The sequence below is a fragment of the Epinephelus lanceolatus genome, chromosome 8, assembly GCF_041903045.1.
Source record: "Epinephelus lanceolatus isolate andai-2023 chromosome 8, ASM4190304v1, whole genome shotgun sequence".
Taxonomy (NCBI): Eukaryota; Metazoa; Chordata; class Actinopteri; order Perciformes; family Serranidae; genus Epinephelus; species Epinephelus lanceolatus.
Window position 1 is genome coordinate 18,016,046 of NC_135741.1, and position 19,369 is coordinate 18,035,414.

Here is a 19,369-nt window from a genome sequence, read left to right on the forward strand (position 1 = left end):
TTGGTCACTGTTGTGACTTTACTACCATCTACTGGATTTTAAGATGTATGGCATTTATTCCGCTAAGGCCAGATGCTTTATGTTGCAGTGTTAACAAAAATGAACAATAATTTGTGTATCCACCCTGTGATTAGGATCTGCTCCAAAACTTAATGGGTTCTTCACCTTCCCACCAAGCCTCATGAAAAGTTTTTCCATTATCCTACTCACAAACCAACAAACAAACTGAAGCCAAAACAAAACCACCTCAGTGGAGGTAATTACGGTACAACAGGCCACATCCATCACAATCTGTCGCGGTCTGTGCGGCAGGGGATGCAGCAGACATTTTCAGGTGTTTTATATTTTGTGTTCTTTTTATTTTACAACCTTCAAATGTACAGGGTAGCAGTCTCATGGCTGAGAGTTGCTGTGTTCCCACATAAGGAGCACTGCAGGCAGTGACCTGAGATCAGACACCTGCAAGTGGTGAGCTCATTAGTTGAGGCTCAGCCAACACCGCTGCCCTCAGTGATTGACTGGTTGTAATAATGGATTCTGGATGTTTGAATTATTCAGCTTCCGGCTTGTTTCAGTGAAGCTGTTTGTCTCCTTCATGCCAGCTCTGAAGTTGAATCACTCGTCCACTTCAGGTTTCCAACACTGGATATATGATGCAACTGGTAGAAACTATTCATGCTACATAGAGAGCAGCTGTTCCATCATATTTTGTACCTGTTTACGGGACAGTTTTATCCCCATCAGGGTAACACCTCACTTTATGTCATTCTACTTAGAATTTATGGGAAGTGTATTAACACGTAATAAATGGTTTAATTAAAATGTAGTTGTAGGCAGACGTAGAGTCAGTGCTCATTAACTAGAACACTATGGCCACCCATAAGTGGAGGCTGTAGATAATATAGAATACAGGCCATGTTAATCACAGATAAGAATATAAAATATGTCTTCATAGCAGGTAAAGACTTTAATAAACACACCCATGTCCTTATGAGTGCATTCAACTGCATTTTTGTGTTATAATCTATATATCATATTTTTATGCTGCTGATAAATGTTAATATGGAGGATTTATTAAACAACAGCACAGGACCTTGATACACGTTTGCACTCATTTGAGACATGAAGTCTGCAGGGAAAGACACAGACAGAGGAGCTGAGAGTCAGCAAATTATGAAGACGCTACTCAGACTGAGTCACCCGAAGGATCCTGCAGCACGGGCAGTCAAAAGCATCACAAGTCGACTCTCACCGGCTTTTCCGCCCCGTGGACAAAACACAAGCAGTGACTTTGATCTGTCCGTTCATCTTTCAGCTCCTTCTCGTCACACACATCTGCTCACAGAGTGCTCTGAATTTAAATCAAGGACTCCCGGACTCTTCAGATGTTAGAGGGACAAGAAAAGACTTAATGTGATACATTATTTTGTTTTCTGGTGTTAAAAATGTAAATATTCTGTCCTTTACCTCCCAGTGGGAAGTGTTACCGGATACTTAAGTAAAGAAATGTGTAATTTAAGGGTGAAAGTGGAGATAATCTTGAAAGAAAACCACCTAAAATTCCTAAGACTACCTTAAGTGTTACTTTTATAACTTGTTATGTATCTCTACTATATTTCTATAAAGAAAATATGTTGCTAAGTAAAATATTTCTGACACTTTGGACCTCCAAACACATGGAGTACGCTACCTAATTCCGATGACATGCTCAGGTAAAATGGGACAGTCATGTTTGTTCATTCACTAAATCACAGGTCTGTATATCATTGAATTTGTGTTCAAAGGTAGTGTAAGGACTGAATGACTGAGGGGGTGGGGGCTCACCTAGGGCACCAAAGATGCACTGCTTCATCCTCACTTTGTTGTGGGTATTTATATTTTCTTCTACACTTTGGCAGATATTCATGCAGCAAAATAGGAATCTATGGAGAGATGTATGCAAACTGTTTGAATTCTGCCCAGAATAAATCTTGACACTTTCAACCAACCACAGATATGTTACATTTTTACATTTCATATGTAGCAAATATGTTTAAAAATAACCTCTGTTTCTGTTTTAATTTCAATTTTATGTTGTAACATTACTGTGGTTAACATGCAGTTAGGTTTAGGCATAAAAAACACTTGGTTATGGTTGGGAAAAAGTCATGTTCTATAGTAAAAATCACAGCTGGTCTTGAATAGTGGTGTACAGCTTGGCAGCCTTCTTCTCGCCAAGGCATCACGTCATCCACCATCCCCTCCACCTCCTGATGACAAACTCAGCTCATATACATGTAAATCTGCATTATTTACTTTAAAAACATGAATATGATGCATATGAAGCATATATATATATAATGTATTCGTGGTTTGCTGAAAGGCACAATGTCTTTTTCCACTGTTGATGACTGAGCTGTTGAATTTGTTGCCGCTAGCCAGACAGATTCACTGACAGAAATAAGGAGGAAAAAAGGAGAATAAACATTTATCTTCCCACTTCACTGCAGAGAGGTTTCTTTGAGGAAATAGATCAATTTCAGCTAAACAAAGAGCTTGTCTTCCTCTTCTCCGCAGGGTTACCGTCTCTTTGTGTTTGAAAACAGTAAACCCCTGTCTTTCTAATGGAGGAGCTGGACCTCATTTCATGAATTTAAAAGGCAGAACAGATTTAAGGAGACAGACACTGAACAACAAAGTGCACCACTGACAGATTATGACTCCCATTTTAATCCATTCAAATGGAAAGTAAGATGCAGCGAGAGTGAAGACACAAGGACTTTGACTAATCGCTCATCGTGTTTGTGTTTCTCAGGCTCCACAGCTGGGCACTCTGATGGGTGTGTACTTGCCATGCATCCAGAACATTTTTGGGGTCATCCTCTTCCTGCGGATGACCTGGATGGTTGGGATCGGAGGCGTTTTTGGCTCCTTTATAATCGTCTTCATGTGCTGCTCCACAGTGAGTGAAACTGCTGTCATGCATTTCCTGTGCACTATGACCGCTCTCTGTAACTTGACTGCTGTGTGGTCCACTCACAAAACAGATATAACATTAAAATATGCATGCTTAATGCATGCAGGACGACAAAAGAGCTGTAAACATCCACCCACAAGATTATGTCAATCTAAAGTGGTTCCTCAGAACACATGAACCCAATTTAGGTGCTATACGATTCAACAACAGGCTGTTACAATATATAGCAGGGTACATAATTATAATTTCCATTACACAGATACTGAGGGTGACATCATATATACTGGCATAAGGTGGTCTGCCAGTAAACGCACTAACACCCTAACATCGCAGCCACCTCATCCCTGCTGGAGCCTGTCATTTTACTGCTTCGTCGACAGCCACCTCATTTGGGGTTAACAGGTTAATAGTACAGTCAGGAGCTAACAGGTCATGCACCGGTCAATTATGTGATTTAGGGATATTTTGCTTCCATAGCATGTCTTCTTTCAGACTAGAGCAGGGAAAAAACACCCAAGATATACATTTAGATTTATTGTTTTGATTTTTAACTGCAAATTTTAGTTCTGGAAATGTAAATTTGTCCATATCTCATTAGATAATGCATAAATTTGCATATCTAAACTTTTTTATTCCCGAACACTTATTATACAAAAAATAATTTCTTAAGCAATAATAATAATTATTATAACAATGGCTTTATTAAGGACACAGAAGAAGGTCCATACCGTACCACATAAAAACAGACAATCATCTATGTACAAAAATAAAATATATGTACAGTACAGGCCAAAAGTTTGGACACACCTTCTCATTCAATGCGTTTTCTTTATTTTCATTACTATTTACATTGTAGATTCTCACTGAAGGCATCAAAACTATGAATGAACACATGTGGAGTTATGTACTTAACAAAAAAAGGTGAAATAACTGAAAACATGTTTTATATTCTAGTTTCTTCAAAATAGCCACCCTTTGCTCTGATTACTGCTTTGCACACTCTTGGCATTCTCTCGATGAGCTTCAAGAGGTAGTCACCTGAAATGGTTTTCCAACAGTCTTGAAAGAGTTCCCAGAGGTGTTTAGCACTTGTTGGCCCCTTTGCCTTCACTCTGCGGTCCAGCTCACCCCAAACCATCTGGATTGGGTTCAGGTCCGGTGACTGTGGAGGCCAGGTCATCTGCCGCAGCACTCCATCACTCTCCTTCTTGGTCAAATAGCCTGGAGGTGTGTTTGGGGTCATTGTCCTGTTGAAAAATAAATGATCGTCCAACTAAACGCAAACCGGATGGGATGGCATGTCGCTGCAGGATGCTGTGGTAGCCATGCTGGTTCAGTGTGCCTTCAATTTTGAATAAATCCCCAACAGTGTCACCAGCAAAACACCCCCACACCATCACACCTCCTCCTCCATGCTTCACAGTGGGAACCAGGCATGTGGAATCCATCCGTTCACCTTTTCTGCGTCTCACAAAGACACGGCGGTTGGAACCAAAGATCTCAAATTTGGACTCATCAGACCAAAGCACAGATTTCCACTGGTCTAATGTCCATTCCTTGTGTTTCTTGGCCCAAACAAATCTCTTCTGCTTGTTGCCTCTCCTTAGCAGTGGTTTCCTAGCAGCTATTTGACCATGAAGGCCTGATTGGCACAGTCTCCTCTTAACAGTTGTTCTAGAGATGGGTCTGCTGCTAGAACTCTGTGTGGCATTCATCTGGTCTCTGATCTGAGCTGCTGTTAACTTGCGATTTCTGAGGCTGGTGACTCGGATGAACTTATCCTCAGAAGCAGAGGTGACTCTTGGTCTTCCTTTCCTGGGTCGGTCCTCATGTGTGCCAGTTTCGTTGTAGCGCTTGATGGTTTTTGCGACTCCACTTGGGGACATATTTAAAGTTTTTGCAATTTTCCGGACTGACTGACCTTCATTTCTTAAAGTAATGATGGCCACTCGTTTTTCTTTAGTTAGCTGATTGGTTCTTGCCATAATATGAATTTTAACAGTTGTCCAATAGGGCTGTCGGCTGTGTATTAACCTGACTTCTGCACAAAACAACTGATGGTCCCAACCCCATTGATAAAGCAAGAAATTCCACTAATTAACCCTGATAAGGCACACCTGTGAAGTGGAAACCATTTCAGGTGACTACCTCTTGAAGCTCATGGAGAGAATGCCAAAAGTGTGCAAAGCAGTAATCAGAGCAAAGGGTGGCTATTTTGAAGAAACTAGAATATAAAACATGTTTTCAGTTATTTCACCTTTTTTTGTTAAGTACATAACTCCACATGTGTTCATTCATAGTTTTGATGCCTTCAGTGAGAATCTACAATGTAAATAGTCATGAAAATAAAGAAAACGCATTGAATGAGAAGGTGTGTCCAAACTTTTGGCCTGTACTGTATATAAAAAAAGACAAGAAATACCTAACTCTACATTATGCAGGTTCATATAAAAAAGACAAAATTCAATTAACTGCACCCACAAACAAGCTGGAGAGCCAGTGGCCCCACATTCTCCATGAAAACCTGACTGAGCTCAGCTCAGGTTTGGCCAAAGCTTGGATGATACTATTTTCTGAGACAGACAGGCTGCCCATATATCAATATATAAGATTTTGTATTAAAGCAGGACAGGTGGGTACACCAGCATTTACAAACATTTGTCTGACACTGCACCACAAACATTAGCACAAGTGTGGAAACAAAAAAACAGTCCTACATTAGATTTTCAGGTGATACAAGAGGTGATTGACACAGTAACAGACCAAAGTGGCCATTTAGAGTTTACAAAAGTTTAAGAGATATGAATATGAGCGGTCGTGGGTTGTCATGATGTGATGGTCCAGTTATTCAACTGGGGAATTTCATGATGATATCTGTTAGTTTTATCCCATGACCCTGTAGTGTCTCCTCCTAAAGGTGCAATGTGCAGGATTTAACAGTATCTTCCAATAAATAAGGTATTAAGTATTCACAATGTTTTCAGTAATTTATAATCACCTCAAGATAAGAATTGTTGTGTTTGTGCTACCTTAAAATGAACTGTTTATATCTACATATACGACCCAGTCGCACTCCAAAGTTGTCAAAATCCGGCGCTTGGGCAGTGACATGGGACATCAGACACTGATGAAAAAGCTGTTCTTTAACATTGGCATGATATGCGACTGGTCACCGTTATAGTTTAACAGCGCTCTGCGGCATCAGGGGGAAACGTGGCGGCACAAGAACAAAAGTTAAGGCGGGGTAAGTCTGAGTAGGGCGGGTGGGAGTTGTGCTGAATGGGTCAAACAAACACCAACTTTGGAGAACAGTGTTCGTGTTCTGTAAGATTCTAAAGCCAAACCCTGTTCTTTTTTCCTAAACTAAACCATGCGCATTAGTTGTTGAAGGAAAAAACGTCAATTCCTGTTGTATCGACATAATGCTTTCATTTTGAAAGAGACTGTATGTAAACGTTTAATTTCCTGTGAAAACAGAAGTATATTTTGAAAGAAGACAATGCATGTAACAGGCAGAACTTGACACGGCGTCCCAGAACGTCACCAACCAACACACCCAGGGTACTTTGCACGTTGTATGTGGACGTGGAAAGTCCATGACCAAACATCGAGTGAGACCTGACCTCATCATATATCAATATGTATATGTATACATATATCATGTGTTGACATATAGCTCGGGTCCTCTTTCACAGAATCCACCATGTTGTTTGTACAGCAGCCCAGAGGGAGCAAACCAAATGCTGGCTCTAGATAGGGCCATTTGCATTTTTATTCTGGTCACTGTAGGTCTCCTACATGCATGGTACATGAGAGAGGTTTCAGTTCTGCAACCTCACTGCTAGATGCCACTAAATCCTACACTCTAAAATACAAAACGTTAGTCTATATGAACAGACTACAATGTAGAAATGTGAAAACTGGTTATATGAAATCATCTATTGGATGAAATTTTCTAATGAGTGTACAGGTACCTTACTTGTGTACTTTACAAGAGTATTTGTATTTAGTAAATGTTATCAGTTCCCCTCTGCCTCTTGGCTGCAGCAGAGAGTATGACTGAAGTGACAGTATTGTGCCTAACCAGCCATGTAGTCATCAACAATTCAACATGACCAGATGAGTCAGACTCCCATGCTGCTGGATGTTTCCTCTGCTCACTCCCTCAGTTCATTAATGGCCTTGCTGTCGGCCATATTAAAGTTGAGGTGCCCACCTGCTGCCTCTCACAGACCAGTAACCCTCCTCTGTTGTTGTGGTTCTTTTTTTCTCAGACAATGCTCACAGCCATCTCCATGAGTGCCATCGCAACAAATGGAGTCGTGCCAGGTGAGAGGATATCCAAGGGGATGTATTAGTGTTTGTTTGTGTGTGTTTGTGACAGGAGCATGCACTGACTCTTCTGTTTGTTTGTGTCTCACAGCTGGAGGCTCCTATTACATGATCTCTCGCTCTCTGGGGCCCGAGTTTGGTGGAGCTGTGGGGATCTGCTTCTACTTAGGCACCACTTTTGCAGGCGCCATGTACATTCTGGGCTGTATTGAGATCCTGCTGGTAAGTTTCCTCAGTGATCAGATAACTCATGTCTGTTATTTTATATATCGTCTTTACAGCTTTATATAGAGTCCTTTATCACCTCACACATTTTAACATGCCATGACAGGAGAAGCACACGCGGAACTAATCGCTTAATGCTGGTATTGTGCAGACTGGTGGCTCATTGGTTTGATTTAGAAGATGTCACACCAGATGTTATCGTTTATTCTTTTTCTCCCTCTCCAGCCTTCAGTCAATGTAGTTTCTAGAGGCCTGAAAACACTTAACCAGCCGACTGTTGCATTACCTTTCTTCACCATACTCCACTACACCTTACCGTGTTCACCTCTCTCTGCTTCCTCTGCCTCCCTCCATCTTTCCATTCTTTCAGATTTATATTGTTCCCCAGGCAGCCATCTTTAAGATCGAGGGTCTGGAGGGGCCTGAGGCAGAGGCAGCTCTCCTCAACAACATGCGGGTGTACGGCACCCTCGTGCTGAGCTTCATGGCTCTGGTGGTGTTCGTGGGGGTCAAATATGTCAACAAGCTGGCGCTGGTCTTTCTGGCCTGTGTCATCCTCTCCATTGTGGCTGTTTATGCCGGAGTCATCAAGACCGCCATCGAGCCCCCCGTGTTCCCGTAAGTGACTCTTTGATTCACTGGTCAGAGTCTCTGGCGATGATCCGAGTGTGTGACGACGATGTGTTGGCTTTCTTTACAGCGTCTGCCTCCTGGGAAACCGAACGCTGTTTTCTAGGTCGTATGATGTCTGTGCAAAGGTCATCGAAATAGACAATGAAACCGTCACCACCAAACTGTGGAGGTCCTTCTGTGATTCTGACAACCTCAATGCCACGTGTGACGAATACTTTACAAACAACAACGTCACAGAGATACAGGGTATCCCAGGGGTCACTAGTGGCATCCTGGCAGGTGAGAGATACCTTATATAATACCTTCTGTCAGTCACCAGGATTGATCACATGCTTCACGTAAATGTTCCTCTGTCTTCTAGAGAACCTGTTTGGTAACTACCTGGAGAAGGGGATGTTCCTGGAGAAGCGTGGGATCGCATCAGACACAGATCCAGACACTCCCACATCCAACTCCAACCGCTACGTCCTGGCTGACATCACAAGCTTCTTCACGCTGCTGGTTGGAATATACTTCCCATCTGTCACAGGTGAGCAGCAGAAGAGAAGTCTGGAGGGAAGAGAGGATATTATGCTTATTAAAATGATCTTCAAAGCTGCCCTAATCTATATTTTTATATCAACAACAGATCAAATGACTGCATGTAATATGACAGTGACAGTAATGAGAGAAAATCAATTTATTGTGTTAGTCCAACTAAAACCAGACTTTTAAAATACATGTTAACATGTTGTCAGCTGGTAACAACATGGCGAAATCTATGTCCAGAGCTGTGCATTTTTGGACAACGACATGTACAGAGCTGTAAGATATCCACCATGGTTCCAGTTTGCCGCTCGCTAACTGTAGCTAACTTGTTTGTCAGTTGTTTGGTCTGTGATATAATAGGTCAACTAGAAACAGGTCCAAGACTAACAAGCCAAAAGGGGGCATATTGCCACCTATCATAGCAGAGTCAGACTATACATAAATCGATTTCCCTCCTGTGGTTGTGTACAGGGACAAGGACAATAGTCCATTAAATGGCCTAGTCGAGCTGTAACCCTAGCTTGACTTAACTGCACATGTAAATGTACTGACAGGTGATTTTACTCCAGTGTACATAGGCCTAAAGAAAGAAGTAAATCCCCGTGCAGGTATGAAAGCATAACACTCCTAATTATTTCATCGTGCTCCACTTACAGGTATCATGGCGGGCTCCAACCGCTCTGGAGACCTGCGTGACGCTCAGAAGTCAATCCCCATTGGCACGATTGCAGCCATCACCACCACATCTACTGTGTGTATCCTTCACTGAGGCTAAGGTCGATTCAACAGAAACTAGGCTGACCAAATGTCCTCTTTTGCCGGGACATGTCCACTTTTCACGTCCTGTCCGGGGCGTTCGGGGGGTGTTTATAAATTGATGATAATGTCCAGTTTTCCTTGTGTGTGTGTGCGTAATCCCTGAGAGGCTGCCTTATCGGCAGATCTCCAGCACTCACAACGAGGAAGCAGCAGACACCGGTGGCACAGCATTATTCTAAGCTTCCAAGATGCCAAAGTGCAAGTGCAGCGTCACAGATGAACTGCAGAAAAAATTCCCAACTTACCGTCCCGACTCGGTCGGGATATATGGGAGGCTGAGTGCACCGTGTGCAAAGCTGGCACATATGATTCTGTGTCTAATAAAGGTGCCAGGGAGCTCAAAGTTGGATTTTCTAATACAGAAGAGGTATTATTTAGAACATTATTTCATATTATTTATTTATTTATTTGTCCAGTAAGACTTGAAAAGATAGCTATTATTTTACAAGCTGATTTTTCTAATACAGAAGAGACATTATTTCTATCATTATTTCATTCCAGAGATTTTACATTTATTTTACATTTATATTTATTTTTGTGCAATTGAAACTTGTAAAACGATTATTATTTTAGGCATAATAAAAGCAAGTTGAATGACCTCTGAGAAGCCTATCTAAATTTCTGTCTTTGAGAGATATTATTTTGTAATATAACTGAATTTTCTATCCATACATATAAACTTTAAATATATTAAAATTAAAAGGCATCTTTGAGTAAACTGCGAGTATCATTTAAGTAGGCTATCTCGTGGCCAGGGCAAGTGTCCTTTTTTTTGGAAATCAAAATAGGTCACCCTACAGAAACTGTGGGGATCAGAAAGTGCTAATGATGACTTTTAGATATTGGTTGCATAGCCTATATTTGGATCAAACTTTTCCAACAAGACATTTCTTAACAGTTCTTCCCCAGACATGTCCTGTGTGGTGCTGTTTGGTGCCTGTATAGAAGGAGTAGTCCTGAGGGACAAGTAAGTAAGGATGACTGGTGTCAATTTCACTGGTTCCTGTGCAGCAGGGTCGGTCTTTGTTTCACTGTTGTAATCATTAAAAAGCAAAAGCAGCATGTGTATACATTCAGTAGGCTATATCTTCAGTAGCTAGCTAGCTAACCCTACACTTTTCAGGGTTTGATTTTGGATTTGGAACAGGGAAGAGACGTATATCTTTTTCCAACCTCTCCAGGTAACGAGTATCATTAATACATGATGTGCCCCAGGCACAACATTTAGCTCCAAATCCACAAAACCAGCCTGTTTTCAATCAACGCCTGAAGCTAACATTAGCTTAATTAAGGTTAGCTTGCTAGCTATGGCTCATATTTAGCTAACGTTAAATGCTAGAAAACAGACCTTTTTCACGGCAGCCATTTTGTCTTGACATTAGCGGAACAACACAGGTGTATTTAATTAACATTAATGATGGCTGCATTCCACTTAGAGGAAGTCCTGGCATTGTGCACGCTGGCTCATTAGAAAAGCTTACTACGACATTTAATGGAACTGAGCCATCGTTAATGTTCCCAGTTTCACCTGTGCTTTTGGTACACAAAATGTCTGCTGTGCAAGCGCCCAAATTCACTGTCGCCAGCAGGAAATGAGAGGTCTGCTTTTGTGTACCTCTATCTGAAATAAAAGACCCATTGTTCCAAAAAATTACAAAGTTAGCCAACTAATTTCAAATGGTTTATCCAACCTTCCTTTTGTAAACTGCATATCATTAACTGTGTGCCAGTGGAAGCTTGACATGCCATAGCTACAATAACTAAAGTGAATGTGGCTTATATGTCATATATTTTATATCAGTTTAAAAACATTACGTGGGTATTAGTTTATTTGAATAAATGGTGAAAGAGTAAATATGTGTTATCACAGCTTCTGAATGTTTTGTCTTCGCCTCTGTCCTCAGGTTTGGTGAAGGGGTCAATGGTAACCTTGTGATTGGGACTCTGGCATGGCCATCTCCGTGGGTCATTGTATTCGGCTCCTTCTTTTCCACTTGCGGAGCGGGACTCCAGAGTCTGACGGGAGCTCCACGTCTCTTACAGGCCATCTCCCGAGACGGCATCATCCCATTTCTGAGAGTGAGCACACACGTAGTATTAAAATACCTCTCTATCACGAAAGCAGAAAAAGTGTTTCAAACTTCTCAGAGGGCGAGAACTTTTGTGGAGGCCTGTGTATTTTCTGTCGCTTGAGGCTGCAGAAATAAACATGAAACACTTTATTTCATTATAAAAATCTCATAATATATTTGTAAAGCACTTATTATCCAAGAAGCTGCCATGAAATGTAATTGAATTTACTCATTGTGTGCAGGCCAGCCATTAGGAAATATTCACAAAGAAAAAAATAATTCCCGTCACAATTTAGTGTAATATTATGATGTTTTTATTTGTTTCATACATCCTTTGAATATAATCCAATTTATCATATTTCCACGTGTTCCATATCAACTGTATGTTAAGACCTCATTTTGAAAAGCAGAGGTCATCACATTGCATGTTTCCTGGGCTGAAAAAATGCCCTCCAATGAATGATTAGAGAGCAGTAAAATCTAACACTGAAGACATTACTGCAAGGTATTAAATCATAAGATCAATTCATGAGTGAACAAATTATTTTTTTCTTCATTTATTCATTTAATCTCAAGGCTACTTTAATCAAATATTGGTCAGCTTGTGTGCAGAACTTAAACAGTGTAAAGAGTGTATGGCTGTCAACTCTCAGTTTTACAGTTATACCTAATTTAAGTAATTTCAGGATTGTTCAGGGACCCCAGTGTGCACAAATACTGAAAACTTTGGAGTGTTATTTGGCCCGAAGTCGAAGCTTACACATGGCACTATTGCTCCAGCTTTTATGTCAGTTAAGCGTATCATTATGATGAATTGGAAATCACACAAATCAAATAGTTTTAATACAGATCATTGGTTAAAAGACCTTATGAATATATTATCAATGGAACAGGCAGCTTCAGCTCTTTGTAAATACGACCATGGAGATGATGGACCTTGGATTTTTATGAGATCTTATCTTGGGAAAATGGTTGAATGAACTTTGTTGTACTTATTCTGCACAAAAATGGTGCCACTTGTGAGCTCTGGGCATCAGCGTATGACCCCTGCTGTTGATGGACCCACCATTTCACAATATCTGCAGGGGGGTGGGAGTATCAGATGGCACTGAGATATGTTTTAGTGATAAAAACACATTTATTTATCATGTAAACATATAACTTGTTTTGTCAGTGATACAAGTCAGTAAGTAAATTGTTGTGCTTGATCCCATTCAAGGGTCAGCTATTGACCTTTTCACCTTTTTTCCAGTAACACAATGAGATTTTTGATTAATAATCATCAATAATGTGGATATAACAACTAAGTGGGTTAAGACAAGCGTTAAAACAAATAGAAAAGTCTGGTTCGTTAATAAATTTACATCACTTTACTGTAATGCAGGCTTTAAAATGAGTGGGCAAACATCATTTATGCCATATCAAAATATAACAATATCCAAAACCGAAGATGATATATAGTCTCATGTCTCGATAACGAAATAATATCTTCATGTTGCCCAGCCGTAATCTGCCTTCTTGTATGTTGCTGCAGGTGTTTGGGCATGGCAAAGCCAACGGGGAGCCCACCTGGGCCCTTCTGCTCACAGCTAGCATCTGTGAGATTGGCATCATTATCGCCTCCCTGGATGCAGTCGCACCAATCCTCTCCATGTGAGTACATTGTGACCTCACACACACACTTAACGGCCATTGCTGTGCAGGCCTAATGTAGTTACTACAATCCTGTCTGTCTAACTTTTTATTCTGTATTTCTCTTCCTCTCTTCTCTCTTTCTCTCCTCAGGTTCTTCTTGATGTGCTACATGTTTGTCAATCTTGCCTGTGCCCTGCAGACTTTGCTGAGGACACCAAACTGGAGGCCACGCTTTAAGTTCTACCACTGGTGAGTCTGTGTTAAATGTGACATGCATATCCCGTGCTGCAATTTCTGAATTTGACCCAAATTCTGCACCTGTGAGGTGATGATAATAACCAGCGCTGTGTGCACCTGAACTACCATGGAAAGCTAAAGCCTGTTAATCCACAGTAGCAACAGACTAATTACAAATTAATTTACAAGCTGAGGTCATTGCTGTGCTCCAGCCAATTGTGTGAAGCTGGCAGAAATTCTCAGACCAAACACATGATGTCCTGTCTCCTGCAGGGCTCTGTCTTTTCTGGGTATGAGCCTGTGCCTGTCGCTCATGTTCATCTGTTCCTGGTATTACGCCATCGTCGCCATGGGCATCGCCACCTGCATCTACAAATACATTGAGTTCTGTGGGTAAGTAATCATCATGACATCATGCAGCACGCCGAGTTACTCTGCCAGTGGTTATTGTTGTAGTTTAATGACAGTGATGGATTGAGCTTGTTTTTTTTTACCATACATTCTATTGAGTATATATTATAAATCATGTGCCAACCCATTAATGTGCTGTGACAGAGCGGAGAAGGAGTGGGGTGATGGGATACGCGGTATCTCTCTCAGCGCTGCACGCTTCGCCCTCATGAGGCTTGAGGAAGGACCGCCACACACCAAGAACTGGAGGTCAGTCCACACATCTTCAACTCTCAAACTGTTTATATCGTTCATTGAATCTAAAATACAATGTACCGATCTTACTGAGATGAGTCAGTGACTTGGTGCTTTGTTTTTCTCTCAGGCCTCAGATTCTGGTTCTGGTGAGCGTGGATGCCGAGCAGAACGTAGAGCAGCCTCGTCTGCTCTCTCTGACCAATCAGCTGAAAGCAGGGAAGGGTCTGACCATTGTCGGCACCTCAGTTCAAGGAACCTTCCTCGACAACTACACTGAGGCGCAGAGGGCAGATCAGGTCTGTCCTCTTTAACACATTCACTTTGACTTGTGATATAAACTCAGTGGTTGAACATCACTCAGCTCTCAGTACAAGTTTTCACACACACCAACAGCCGTGTTCCCCTCTCTGTGTGTTTGTAGTCTCTGCGTAAGTTAATGGAGACAGAGAAGGTGAAGGGCTTCTCTCAGGTGGTCATCTCCTCCAATCTGAGAGATGGGACGTCCCACCTGATCCAGGTTGGAGGACTGGGAGGTCTGAAACACAACACTGTGATGGTCAGCTGGCCCCGAAACTGGAAACAGCCAGAGTACCACCAGCAATTTAGGAACTTTATTGGTAAGTCTGAAGTCACTGATAAAATAATAGATGTCTTAGCTGATACATCTTTATCGATTTCTTAACTTTTAAATGTTGACATCAGTATTCGCCTCAATAATCTAGTATGATTTTAGCCTCTAGACCTTATGGATGTTTTTATTTATATGTAATTAACATCATCACCAGAAAAATGTTTGTCTTACTAAGCATCGCCCCTTCCTGTCTAATGGGCTGACTTAAGCAAACAATAGAGGGGCAGCCTTTTCTCAGACCCTTCATTATATTTTATATCAAATCCATTCTGTCCCTCTGCAGAGGTGGTTAGAGAGACGACTGTAGCCAGCATGGCCTTGTTGGTTCCTAAAAATATTTCCAGCTACCCGTCTAATGGAGAGCGCTTCACTGAAGGCCACATAGACGTGTGGTGGATTGTCCATGACGGAGGCATGTTGATGCTCCTGCCCTTCCTGCTGCGTCAACATAAGGTGAGAAACATGACACCATGAATTATTCTTCACATCTGAGAAGTTTTAATATGACTCTGATAACTGAACTAATTAATGAGCACAAGTGAAGAGGGTTAAAAATAACACTGATGACGTTTCATCACCTGTGAATGTTCCTGTTTTGTCCCGCAGGTGTGGAGGAAGTGCAAGATGCGTATTTTCACTGTAGCTCAGATGGATGACAATAGTATCCAGATGAAGAAAGACCTCATCACCTTCCTCTATCACCTGCGCATCGACGCTGCTGTGGAGGTGGTGGAGATGGTGAGAGACTTGTCTGACACTTAATCTGAGTTCACAAACAATCTCTGCCAGGAGCCGATTTATGTTTCGGAACTCATAAAGCAGCTGTGTGTTCTGAGATGAACCCAGAGTGGTTTTTTTTTACTCTAATCTTTCTTTTATAACTCAGCTTCTTTTTCAGTATTGTACTTGTATAATAAATGAATAATGTGTTTTTTTACTTTAAAGCATGATGGTGACATCTCAGCCTACACCTATGAGAAGACATTGATAATGGAGCAACGATCCCAGATCCTCAAACAGATGCATCTGACCAAGAATGAGATGGAGAGAGAGGTAAACCATAAAAGTGTCTACTACACATAACTGGAGAAATCGTAAGGGGAACTTTGTTGGGTTTTTTTGTTTTGTTTCATTTGTGTTTCTGTCAAATTTGACAGAAACACAAGACTTGTATCATTTTAAACAATTTAAACAGAGTGGATAAACCTGAATTTTAGTCAGTGTTGGCCCCTGAAGAACACAACATTAATGTTGGCATTTTCGTTATCACTCTGTGTGCTCCAAATATCAGCTCTGGGGCAGGGAATTGGTTTATAATAAACTGTTGTTGTCTGGACTTGTTTTCACTGATCTGAGGGAAGAGAGAGTGAGTTCTGGAGGGAAATTACAAATTGATTCTAATTTATTTCCTCACTTTTTTATAACTATAGATCCAGAGTATTACGGATTCATCCCGCGGGTCCATTCGGCGTAAAAACCCACCTGGCTTGCGCTCTCAGCACAGTGTTGATGAAGGAGCTAGCGTAGCAGAACAACCTGAAGATGAGGTAATGCTGCCACGGCCCTTTTAGCAGGAATAACTTGTTTATCTGCAGTGACTCTGTCTTTGTTCTCTTCACCCCTACTGTCTGTCTCTCTGTGTTCCAGCTCGGGAAGAATCTTCTTTTTGTGCTGTAATGTTTGATCAACAATGTTTTATTTTTTTCACTCACTGCCCACTGATTTCCCACTGGCTTCCAGAGTTTCACCGACACTGACAGGTGTCTCCTTTCTCTCCTTCACTGTCACGTCGCGGTGTCTGTCTCTCAGTCTGGTGCTGTCTCCAACCCAAAACAGGTACAGCTGATCCACAGTAAGAACGCCTCCACGCCAACCAGCCCAACAAGCCCCACGTCTCCAACTGCGCCTGCAGGGGGCGCTGCGACCCGGACGGACAACAAGGGTGCAGACAAGGCGAAGACCCTTTCAGTAGCAACACCAGAGCTGGGCAAAGACGTCTTCAACATGAAGCCGTGAGTGACCTGCCAGTTTTACTCAGCTTCCAGCACAGGAAGCAGATTTGACACATGACATGCACACGGGGGCGCCAGTTTATTTATTTTTTTAGGATGATGAAGGGAATGACCCACCCTAGTCTGCATTAAGTGGGATATACTCGTGCGGCAGACCCTACCCCACAGCCTACGCACGTTGCCTACGCCGTTGTGAGCATTTGTACTTGTGCAGTGAAGTGTCTGTGTCACTCTGCAGTTACGTCTTTAAAACACTAGTTGGCGTGCAGAGGTTTCTTAAAGTTTCGTTGATTCAAAACACACATTAAACACACATTAAACATGGCTTAATAGAGACATTTTCAAACACAAGTACACAAATCAGCTTCACTATAACACACAGCATTCACAGACAAACACTTGTCTTTATCTGGACACATTTTCCCCACAAATACAACATGCTAATGTTTTTAGCTCAAGCCTATGGTATTTTACAATGTATAAATTAGCCTAGCAGCTAGCAATCTTTTCCTCTTCTCATATAAAACCAGGGACAACAGTAATATTTAACAAAGGTAACAGTACATAATTTGGCTCCATTACAGCTCACAAGGTTCACTGACAAAACAACTGTCTTATACTTTCAAAACAAATACAACATGTTAACGTTATTAGCACAAGCCTATGGCATTTTACATTATATAAATTAGCCTAGCGACGAGCAAAGATTTCCTCTGCTCATATGAAGCCAGGATAAATCACACACACGACTTAAAATGTAATTTTTGTGGAGGCTTTCTTCACAATTTATTGTTTCTTATCTGTGAAATAAAAGTAAATAAAAGCTTCGTTTCCACTGAGAGAAATGTTTTCAGCTTACAAAAATAGACAGGAGGTCTGTGTTGACGTGTAGTTACATTTCTGGGGAGGTGCACGGAGCCTACGCTATAGCGTCGATTCAACGCAAAAGTATAAATTCTGCATTACTCTGACTGGTTTACCCCGACATTCTTACCCTAAACCTAACCAATCTCGCTCCTCGTGCCTAAACCTTACCAATCCAACCAACAAAGGTAACCAGTCCTAGCCAGTCAGAGGGAGGGTATGGTGGGTCATGCCTTCACCATCCTACAAAAAAAAAATTAAAATGGCTCTATACACATTGGTCAGTGGTAAATATTTGAGTATACTGATCCATGTTCTGGGGTTTAAAGAGATCAGTTTTTTTCCTGCACATGTGACAAATAAAACTTTGAACTTACACAACTCCACACACACACACACACACACACACACACACACACACACACACACATATATGTCCTGTTGTAATTCTCCGTAATTATTTCCTTCCTAACATGCTGCTGTAGGGAATGGGAGAACTTGTAAGTATTTTCACTTTGTAGGGAGGCACACTGTCAGCTGAGTGATTTGTAAACCTAATGTGGCCTTTTTGTTTCCTGCATCAGGAGCCAGGTCGACGTGAGGCGCATGCACACAGCCATGCGGCTCAATGAGGTCATCACAAAGAAGTCCAAGGAGGCAAAACTTGTGCTGCTCAACATGCCTGGACCGCCCAAGAACCGCATGGGCAATGAGAACTGTATCCTACATCATATACATGACATACTGTATTCTACTATCTTTGTGTACTTTGCTCAGTTCAGTTCAGATCCTGACTGTCCCACAAGGGGAAAGTGATTGTGCAGAAAGTGCTGATACTACATGTGCAAGACAGGTTCAGGTGATAAAAGCAAAGAAAAACTGCAACGATAAGAACAGAAATTCTGCAGTTCATCATATATTACAAACAGAAGTCAAGTCCAAAGTCACAACAGACAAGTCCCAAGTCCTAAACAAGTTCTAATGCACTCTTTGCCAAATGTAATGCTATTTTAACAACAGTATTAGGGCTGCCCCCGACTAAGAATTTGTAGTCGACCAATGAAGATGAGTTTACATATCACCTTGGGTTCGTCCTTCACCTTCTCAAAATGATCCCACAATTGGATTTCCTGTCTGACATGTTATTAACTAGCCTGTGGAATAATTGCAGGTACCAGCCCTGGAAATTATGGGCCGTAAACATGCCGTGTCTTTAACTGCCTGGAAAAAAACGAGGTCAGGCGCTAGGTGCAACTCTTTTTGTGTGATTTGCCAGCTAAAACTTTCAAAGACAAATGGCCCCTGTAACTGATATATGCTATATTATTATATGTATAAATACTGTATATTATATAATAATGCACAAGAAGATGGTTCCTGTTGTAGCTAGTCTAGTGGGGCTAGTTTTAAAGGTCCAGTGTGTAGGATTTAGTGAAATCTTTTGGATATAGTGTCATATAATATTCATTATTATGATTTTATTCGTTTTATTCATTTTATTCTTTGAATGAGCCACATATATCATCATATGTCCGAGAGCGGGTCCTCTCCCATAGAGTTCACCATGTTGTTTCTACTATAACTCAGAATGAATAAATCAAACACTGGCTTTAGATAGGCCCCTTTTTGCATCAGTTACTGTAGTTCTCGTGCACCCTTGTCACATGGGACAACTTCACTACTAGATGTCACTAAATCCTCCACACTAGACCTTTAAATACTTTATGTACAGATATTTCAGTCTAATATTTTTGGGCCGCCCTTCTAAAGGTCACAA

General features: G+C 41.4%; 1 protein-coding gene across 3 annotated transcripts in view; it reads left to right on the top strand.

Moving 5' to 3' along the window:
* Positions 1–19,369, top strand: part of slc12a5b (solute carrier family 12 member 5b) — a 67,166-nt gene that overhangs the window by 39,316 nt on the left and 8,481 nt on the right. The window contains exons 4-25 of one of the 3 annotated variants that reach the window (XM_033629462.2): positions 2,795–2,941; positions 7,231–7,285; positions 7,380–7,510; positions 7,884–8,131; positions 8,214–8,425; positions 8,508–8,675; positions 9,331–9,429; positions 10,403–10,460; positions 11,398–11,572; positions 13,100–13,218; positions 13,351–13,449; positions 13,711–13,830; positions 13,993–14,097; positions 14,213–14,381; positions 14,507–14,702; positions 15,000–15,169; positions 15,323–15,454; positions 15,662–15,769; positions 16,147–16,263; positions 16,526–16,728; positions 18,078–18,092; positions 18,177–18,293. In XM_033629462.2, coding sequence (XP_033485353.2) covers positions 2,795–2,941; positions 7,231–7,285; positions 7,380–7,510; positions 7,884–8,131; positions 8,214–8,425; positions 8,508–8,675; positions 9,331–9,429; positions 10,403–10,460; positions 11,398–11,572; positions 13,100–13,218; positions 13,351–13,449; positions 13,711–13,830; positions 13,993–14,097; positions 14,213–14,381; positions 14,507–14,702; positions 15,000–15,169; positions 15,323–15,454; positions 15,662–15,769; positions 16,147–16,263; positions 16,526–16,728; positions 18,078–18,092; positions 18,177–18,293 — 2,963 coding nt within the window. Of the gene's footprint in view, positions 1–2,794; positions 2,942–7,230; positions 7,286–7,379; positions 7,511–7,883; positions 8,132–8,213; positions 8,426–8,507; positions 8,676–9,330; positions 9,430–10,402; positions 10,461–11,397; positions 11,573–13,099; positions 13,219–13,350; positions 13,450–13,710; positions 13,831–13,992; positions 14,098–14,212; positions 14,382–14,506; positions 14,703–14,999; positions 15,170–15,322; positions 15,455–15,661; positions 15,770–16,146; positions 16,264–16,525; positions 16,729–18,077; positions 18,093–18,176; positions 18,311–19,369 lie in introns of all 3 variants that reach the window. The other 2 variants (XM_033629459.2, XM_033629461.2) reach the window with 2 other exon arrangements.